The 9164-nt window shown below is 46.2% G+C and overlaps 1 protein-coding gene across 1 annotated transcript in view; it reads right to left on the bottom strand.

The window, feature by feature from the left end:
- The window catches only part of dnajc21 (DnaJ heat shock protein family (Hsp40) member C21), a 17631-nt gene that overhangs the window by 1552 nt on the left and 6915 nt on the right, over positions 1 to 9164 (bottom strand). Inside the window, exons 8-10 of the mRNA XM_048594292.1 lie at positions 7805 to 7844; positions 5365 to 5600; positions 4530 to 4605 (exon numbers count right to left, since the gene is read on the bottom strand). Of these exons, the coding sequence (XP_048450249.1) occupies positions 4530 to 4605; positions 5365 to 5600; positions 7805 to 7844 (352 nt within the window). The remainder of the gene's footprint in view (positions 1 to 4529; positions 4606 to 5364; positions 5601 to 7804; positions 7845 to 9164) is intronic.

The raw sequence follows: 9164 nt of genomic DNA, 5'->3' as shown, positions 1-9164 counted from the left end.
GGTGCCCGGGGTCAGGATATCTCACCTGGGCTGCAGAGGAACTTGGAGTGGGACGGGAAAGATCCAGTTGTTGTGGTCCACACAAGTACCAACAGTAGGGAGAGGAAAGAGGTTCTCCTGAGGGAATATGAGAAGCCAGGGGCTGCATTGAAAAGCAGACCCAAAAAAGGTAATAATCTCTTGATTACCACCTGAGCCACAAGCAAATTGGCACAGGGTCAACAAGATTAAAGAGGTAGGTGTATGGCTCAGTGTGTGGTATGGGAGAAATGGGAGTGAATTTCCGGGACATTGGCACCAGTGCAGGGAAGGAGGGAGCTGTTCCAATGGGATGGGTTCCACCTGAATCATGCTGGGACCAGAGTCCTGGCAAATCGCATAAGTAGGGCAGTGGGTAAGGTTTTAAAGTAAATGGGGTTGGGGGTGGGGGTTCATTTGCATGAAAAATTATGGACAATGTTATAGGTGGTAGTGGGGTGGTGAGGGGGGGGTGTGGTGGTGTGGTCAGCAGAGGTGATTAAAGTTTCCAGAATAAGTAATAGGTCAGAGTCAGGAATCTAACTTCAGGCACACAAATAAGGGGACAACTATGAGAAGGGAGCAGCCAATGCAGGACTGAGGGTGTTGTACTGGAATTATCTACCCTCAGGCGACTGTCTGTGTGGAGTTTGCACATTCTCCCCGTGTCTGCGTGGGTTTCCTCTGGGTGCTCTGGTTTCCTCCCACAGTCCAAAGATGTGCAGGTTAGGTGGATTGGCTATGCTAAATTGCCTGTAGTGTTCAGAGATGTGTAGATTAGGTAGGTTATAGGGGGACGGGTCTGGGTGGGATGCTCTGAGGGTCGGTGTGGACGTGTTGGGCCGAAGGACCTGTTTCCACACTGCAGGGATTCTAGGGTTCTATGAAAAATGCAAAAGCTTCTGTAATTATGTGACAGGGAAGAGAGTAGCTAAAGTGAATGTAGGTCCCTCAGAATATCCCTTAGAGGATGAGACTGGGATGGTAATAGTGGGCAGCACAGAAATGGCAGAGTCACTAAATCAATATTGTGCTTCAGTTTTCACAGCATAGGACACCTGCACCAACCCAACAGTAACACATAACATGGAAGGAGGAACTCTGAACAATCATCACCAGGGAAAAGTATTGGGCAAATTACTGGGATTAAAGGCAAACAAGTCTCTAAGACTGGATAGGGGTCTTAAAGCAAGTATCAGAAGAGATACATCCATTGGTAATGATATTCCAAAATTCCCTGGATGCAGGAAAGCTACCAGTGGATTAGAAAAATGCTAATTTAATACCCGTATTGAAAACAGGAGGGAGGCAGAAAGTAGGAAGCTTGGTTTAACATGTGTCATTGGGAAATTGTTCAAACCCATTATTAAGGAAACAATTACAGGACATTTGGAAAGTCAAAATACTATCCATCAGAGTCAGCACGGTTTTATGAAGGGTAAATCATGTTTGACTAGTTTGTTAGAACTCTTTGAAGATGGAACAAGCAATGGGGATCCTGTAGACATAGCAGGAATTAAAAGGCATCTTATTATCTAAATGGAGAGAAATTTCACAGCGCTTCACTGCAGAGGCAACTGGGTGTCCTCATGTATGAATTGCAAGAAGCTAGTATACAGGTACAGCGGGTAATAGGGAAGGCAAAGGGAATGCTGGTATTTGTTGTGAAAGGAATAGAGTGTAAAAGTAGGGAATGGCTGCTGCAACTGTACAAGGCATTAGTGAGATTGCACCTGTGTATTGCAATTCCCTTATTTGAAGGGAAATTCGTTCAGAGGAGGTTCACTGGATTGATTCCTGAAATGACGTGTGTCTTATGCAGTTTAGGCCGATATTCTCTGGAGTTTAGAAGAATGAGAGGTGGTCTAATTGCGGTATATAAGATGCTAAAAGGGACTGACAAAGCAGACATTGAGAAGATATTTGCCTCACCATGAGGAATCTAGAATGAGAGTTGTCGGAAGTGGGCAGGAAAGTGGAGTTGAGGCCAAGTTGAGATCAACCAGATTCATACTGAATGGTGGAGTAGGCTTAAGGAGCTGACTTGCCCCCTCCTGCTCCTAGTTCTGAAGTTCTTACTAATACTGTGTTTTCTAGTCAGCAGTGCACAGCTGAGTTCTATGGCATTGCCAACAGTATTAATAGAGGTAGTCCTGCTGAATGCACAATGTAAGCAAGCACAAAGATAGCAGCTCATGACTTAGTACAGCTGGAGCCAGAGCGAGACCCCCCGGAATCTCAGAAGTGAGGTGACTCAGCGAACAGAGAGCAGGTGCTGTCACAGAGCATCATATGATTATTTGGATAGAAATGGTATGTACAGAGATGTAGAACACATAGGAGATTGATACTAGATAATAAACAGTGGAGGCACAATGGCCCAAGCGTCCACCTTCTGTACTGAAGGATGGGCGAGCAAGCTGGCTACAGCACTGTGATACAGGAAACCATTCATGGTGGTGTAACATAGGGACAGCAGAAAGGAGAGAGTTAAACAGTTCTCAGCAGCTGAGATGGAGCAGTGTTGCCCACTTAGTGCCAGCCTGAAGGACATTTCATTCGGGCTGAAGAGCAACAGCCCATTTAACAACATCACCACATCTTTGACAGTAAGTGCCTGTCTAAAGTTGACTCAGGATAATATTGTTTTATTCAGCAGGTTTGCAGTATCATGTTCTGAAGAAGGGTCACTGGATGTGAAACATTAACTCTGCTTTCTCTCCACAGATGCTGCCAGACCTGCTGAGTTTTTCCAGTAATTTCTGATTTCCAGCATCCACAGTCTTTTTTTTTGTCACTATCTTATTAATGTTAACATAAAACAATATTATCCTGAGTCAACTTTAGACAGGTACTTACTGTCAAAGGTTTCCTGCAGTGGCCTGTCGAGGCTGGGTCATTAAGAATATTCAAACCTAAGACAGACAGGTTTTTAAAATCAGGAAGGGAATCAAGGGTTATGGGGAAAAGGCAGGAAAGTGGAGTTGAGAATGATTAGATCAGCCATGATGTCATCAAATGGTGGAGCAGACTCTGTGGGCTGAATGGCCTACTTATGGTCTTAAATGCCATTTGGAAATCTAAGTATACGTTATCTACCAGCTCCCCTTTGAGGGGTTGACAAGCATTTGAATAAAGAACTCTCATAAATAGATTAACATAATTTTCCCTTCACAAAATCATGCTGGCTTTGCCTGATCTCATGACAATTCTTTTGAAGTACCCTGTTATAATTGGCTTCATAATGGAGTGAGCACCTTGTGTGGCAGATGGGAGTTCCCTGCTTTGTCCCCCTACTTTTGGCAATCAGGTATTCTCCAACCTGCTGGAGCCTGTGCAGAATCTAAAGCATTTTGGTGAGATTACTGTCTCTGCAGCCACTTCTGTCATAAGCTGAGGATGCAGAGTATCAGGTCCCAGTGTCATGTCAGCCCAGGGTAATAACTCCCCCATTCCCTGTCCCTGCTGATTAAGCCAAGTTCCTCCCTCCTATTCACCTCTTGATTTTCAAGTGTCTGTGGGAAACTTTCAAAATCCTCTTCAGTGGTTTCATTCTCAACGGCCAACACTGACCACTCAGAGGGCCAACACTTGCTTTAGTTACTCTCTACGTCTTTCATTACAATCAGATCAACCAGATTCATACTGAATGGTGTAGCAGGCTTGAGAGTCTAAACTGCCTCCTCCTGCTCCTCTTTCAGATGTTGCACAGAGCAAGTGCGGCAGTTTGAGCGAGAGAGGGAGAAGCACTGTCCTGCTACTGTCACACTGCGTTGAGAATTGAATCGTTCAAGGTGTGGATTCAAGATCCCTGTGCTCACTTTAAAGGGAGATTCCTGATCCCCGTGCTCATTTGAAAGGGGCTTAGTTTAAACATTTCCTTCTGCATGTCCTGTTCTGAAATTCGCCCAATGGTGATGGCTAGCACGAGGGGACATAGCTTTAAATTGAGGGGTGATAGATATAGGACAGATGTCAGAGGTAGGTTCTTTACTCAGAGAGTAGTAAGGGCGTGGAATGCCCTGCCTGCAAAAATAGTAGACTCGCCAACTTTAAGGGCATTTAAATGGTCATTGGATAAACATATGGATGATAATGGAACAGTTTAGGTTAGATGGGCTTCAGATTGGTTTCACAGGTCGGCACAACATCGAGGGCCAAAGGGCCTGTACTGCGCTGTAATGTTCTATGTTCAACTCCAGGGTCTCAGGTAAATGCCACACCTTGATGAAGTTGCTGATTTCCTGGGAATTGGATCTTGGATTACAGTTCACAGCCCCCATCCTGCCAGATCAATACTGATGGTCATTATCTGCAGTGTTTCCCTCTCCATCAAACCTTTCTGTAGGTCTGACCCCCGAATATGCCTTTATATCCCATCCCACTGCTCTCTCGCTGTGCCCATGCCCATGCCCTAGCCTGTCTTCTCTGCAGTCTCACACCCGATCTCATCACCCACTGTCTTCCCCTTTCCCCTGACCTCCCCCCTCTACTCCATCCCTGCCACTGACCTGAGCTTTCTCCACACCAGCAACTTTCGTTCCCTTCTTCTGGTCTTTTCCCTTTCTTCGTTTAGCTTTTGAGAAGCTGAAAGAGAAAAAATACAATTCAGAGAATTAACCGCTGACCCTCAAACAAATCACAATCCTCCCCATCCTTTCATGGTTTGATGAACTGAACTCCCAAACACCCTGGGCTCCAATTACACAGCTCCAGCCCCATCCAATCCCCTGCCCAAATACAGCAGGTTGGACCTGCTCCACACACCTTCACAATACCCACTGGCCAAGCTCAGCTAATAGGGATGGTTTCCCGAACTTGGTTTAAAGGAGAATAAGATCCCCAATCCATGATTTCTATTCAAAGGGGGAGATTCCTGATCCCCCAGTCCCATTGAAAGGGGGAGATTCCTGATCCCGCAGTCCCATTTAAAGGGGGAGATTCCTGATCCCCCAGTCCCATTTAAAGGGGGAGATTCCTGATCCCCCAGTCCCATTTAAAGGGGGAGATTCCTGATCCCTGAGGTCGGGTGAAAAGGGACTGACAGTCCATAGTTTAAACATTTTCTTCTGCACATCCCATTCTGAAATCCGCCCAAATCCAGGGGCTCAGCTGAGTGCACTGATTTAACGTTATTGTCACACATACCCAAATGGTTACAGTGAAAAGTTTAAACGTCGCCACTTACAGTGCTAACTTAGGTACAAAGGTAAATAGGTACAACCTTAGTTACAGAATACAGAAATGAAGAGAAAAATGTTACATTACAGCTATAAACAGCATGACCACAGGACAGAAAAACAAGCAGCCAAGTTAAAAAGACAAACATCACAGTGAGTGTCATACCTTTGTGAAGTTGCTGTGATCTCCTCTGCTCGAGTCTCTTGCTGCTGATCTATACAGCGTGAAACTTCCTCTTGCTCTGCCGAATGACAGTCTGGTTTCTGGGCTTGATGCAGTTTGCAGCTGTCAGCTAATCTCACCTCCTCCTCCACCACTACCCTGTTCCTGTCCTCGGAGTGAGGGGTAGAGCTAGTGATGCTCTGGGAGTCTGTGGCTTCAGGGGAACTCTCACTGAAGATCTAGGACAGAGCACAGAGTGAGGTGTATAAATTGGACAGCTAAAGTCCAACTGGCCTTGGGAATGAAACTATCCCACATTCCAGATTTTCAAAGTTTAGACAAATGGGTTGGGTATGGATGGGGGCTGCTTTAATTGACTCAGCATAGAGATGAGATGAGCTAATTTAAACAAAGGCTATTGTGTCTGCTTCTACCACCTCCTCTGGCAACACATTCCAGGCACTTGCCACCCTGTTTAAAAAAAAACTTGCCTCTCACATCTCGTTTAAACTTTCCCTTTTTACTTTAAACCTATGTTCCCCAGTAACTGACATTTCTACCCTGGGAAAAAAAGACTGACTATCCATTCTACCCATGCCTCTCTTAACTTTGTAAACTTCTATCGGGTCGCCCCCTCATCCCTTAACATTCAAGTGAAAATTTTTTCTGAAGAAGGGTCTGAAGACCTGAAACATCAGCCTTCCTGCTCCTCTGATGCTGCTTGGCCTGCTGTGTTCATCCAGCTCTACACCCGGTTATCTCAAGTGAAAACAAGCCAAGTTTGTCCATTTGCAATACAATAGCATTGTTTAAGAGGCACATTGACAGATATATGAATAGTTAGGAAACAGGGGATACAGACTACATAGAGAAAAGACAGTTTTAGTTCAGAAAGGCATCATGTGTTGGCACAGGCTTGGAGGGTTGAAAGGGGTGCTCTTGTGCTGTTCTTTGTTCTTCAGAACTGATTGCAGCTAGGAAAAAGATGTAAATGTGAAATGGATAATGGTGAGCAGGGGAGAAGGAAAAGCTGCTGTTGGGGTCTATTAGTGGGTGACAATGGGTTGGCTGGGGTGAAAGCAGCCCCATGTGACAGCAAGGTCTGGTGTTATGAGGATTGAGTAAGGACATGGAAGAAGGTGCTCATGCCCTAAAACTATTGAACTCAAAACAGAGTCCGGAAGTCCGCAGTGTCCCCAAGCGAAAACAAGGCGCTGTTCTTCTAGCTTGCGCTGAGCTTCACTAGAGGACTGCAACGAGCCCAAGACAGATGTTGGCCAGAGAACACGGTGTTATGTTGAAGTGGCAGGTAACTGGAAGCTCAGGGTCATTTTTGCGGACAAAATGTAGGTGTTCACAAAGCAGCCGTCCCTCTGTGTTTTGTCTTCCTGATGTAGAGCAGACCACATCATGAGCAACAAACGCAGTAGACTAGATTGATTGAAGTGTAGGTAAATCACTGCTTCATCTGGAAAATGTTTTTGGGGCCTTGGATATTGAGGAGAGCACAAGTGAATGGGCAGGTGTTGCACCTTCGCCGGTTACAAGGGAAGGTGCCGTATGGCTGTGGAGAGGTGTTGGGAGTGAAGGAAGTGTGGACCAAGGTGTCCCGGAGGGAACGGTCCCTGCGAAAGGCGGACAAGGGAGGGGAGGGGAGTATGTGTTTGGTGGTGGTATCTCACTGGAGGTGGTGGAAATGGCATCTGATGATCTTCTGGATGTGGACGCAGATGAGGACAAGGGGAACCCATCGCTGTTACGGGAGGGAAGAGAAGGGGTGAGGGCGCAAGTGCAGGAGATGGGTCGGTCCCAGCTGAGGGCCCTGTCGACAACGGTGCTGGGGAACCCTCGGTTGAGGAAAAGGGTGAATATTTCGGAGCCCCCCCACTGGAGGAACAGATGTGATGGAAACAGAGAATTAGCAGCTTTACTTTCTCCCAGGTTGACTATTACCCATTCCTTTTTCTGCCCAACTGCTGTTCTTTCTCTCTCTGGGTCCCAACTCCAACGATCGTTTACTCCTTCCTCTATCCTCTGCCCCACCTTCAGCATATATACCAACGTCTTGAGAGCTACAATCAGTTCTGAAGAAGGGTCACTGGAACTAAAACGTTAACTTTGTTTCTCTCTCCAGATGTTGCCAGACCTGCTGAGTTTCCCCAGCAATTTCGGTTTTTGTTTGGGATTATTAGTCGAGCAGACTAGGTGTTTTTGTTCAGTGTTGTTGACTGCAGTGCTGTTCAGGGAGTGGGGTAGGAGGAAGTTGTTGGGAAGGTGGGGAAGGAATGTGGGGGGAGACGGTTCAGGGGAGGGGAGCAGACAGGGAAGAGCAGGGAACCGGGACCAGGGAGACAGGAGCGGGGAACAGGGCGTGGGAGCACTGACATAAGGTGAACCCACTAGATCCTTCCTGCACTAAGTGCCAGTCAGAGCAATTTCTTACCTTCTGCTTTTGTTTCTTCTTTTGCTTTTTGGAGACTCGGCTGAAGCAGGTGAATGAGCAAATCAGAAAATAAACAAACATATTAAACAATCAGAAAATGAAAAAACATCTCAACCTGAAGATTAATCGATTACAGAACTTTCTATCAGCAACGAGTGAAATTTGAATTCTCGTCTGACAATTTTAGAAAAAAATTACCAATTAATAATCTGGAAACTATTTTCCTAATCACTACACTTCCTGTTTGTTCTATTTCAGGACTTCCCTGCCTGTGCTCAGCTGATTTCCTCCCACCTTGATTTCAGCTGATCATCTCAAAACTCCATGTAAAATGTTGCAGCCGTTGGGTGAAATAACTACACAGGGACCGGGATCTCATCACCAAGACAGTGACTTTTAAAGGGAGCCTTGACAAAAACATGAATAGGATGGGAACAGAGGGATACGGTCCCCGGAAGGTTAGAGGGTTTTAGTTGTGACAGGCAGCATGTCGGTGCAGGCTTGGAGGGCCGAAGGGCTTGTTCCTGTGCTGTAATTTTCTTTGTTCTTTATTTACAAATGCATGGTTTTTGACACTGATCCAGTTCCCTCCGAGCGAACAGAGCCCTTGACACTCCTGTTTGTGTCTGTCAGCCAGGGCTCCCTGATTGGACCAGATTAACAGGTCTGCTGCAAAACAAAACACCTTAAATCTGATGAAAAATTAATAAGTCAGGGGCCATTCATAAGTGAACCAGTAATCCTGTGCCTCTTGTAAATCAGTGCAAGTATCTAGAGGAGGAAGATTGAGAAGCAGTGTCTGATCAGCACAAGAACTATCACAACAAACCCTGTGAACAGGGACCAGTGAACGATGTTTAGTGTGAGTAAGAGTGTGCGAAAGTGTGGGGTGTTTGGTTCTGTGGTGAGAGTGTGGGCATGGGTGCGGGTGTGAGTGTGTTTGGGTGGGTATGGGTGTTTGGTTGTGTGGGTTTGTGTGTGTGTGGTTTATAAGGGTGTTTATAAGGGTGTTTATAAGGGGATTAGCATTTTAATTCCCGGAGACATATAGCAATGATTCATAATTGTTTACCTGCAACTAGAATCTGTTAACCAAGCGCCCACACCCTCTCACACTCTCACCCACACACACACTGCCACAGAACCAAACACCCACACCCACCCAAACACACCCACACCCACAGAACCAAACACCCACACCCACCCAAACACACACTCACACAGAACCAAACACCCACACCCACCCAAACACACCCACACCCTCACCCACAGAACCAAACACCCACACCCACCCAAACACACACACACACCCTCACCCACAGAACCAAACACCCACACCCACCCAAACACACACACACAC

The sequence above is a fragment of the Rhincodon typus genome, chromosome 3, assembly GCF_021869965.1.
Source record: "Rhincodon typus isolate 14 chromosome 3, sRhiTyp1.1, whole genome shotgun sequence".
In the NCBI taxonomy this organism is placed as follows: Eukaryota; Metazoa; Chordata; class Chondrichthyes; order Orectolobiformes; family Rhincodontidae; genus Rhincodon; species Rhincodon typus.
This window is presented reverse-complemented; position numbering and strand designations above follow the sequence as displayed.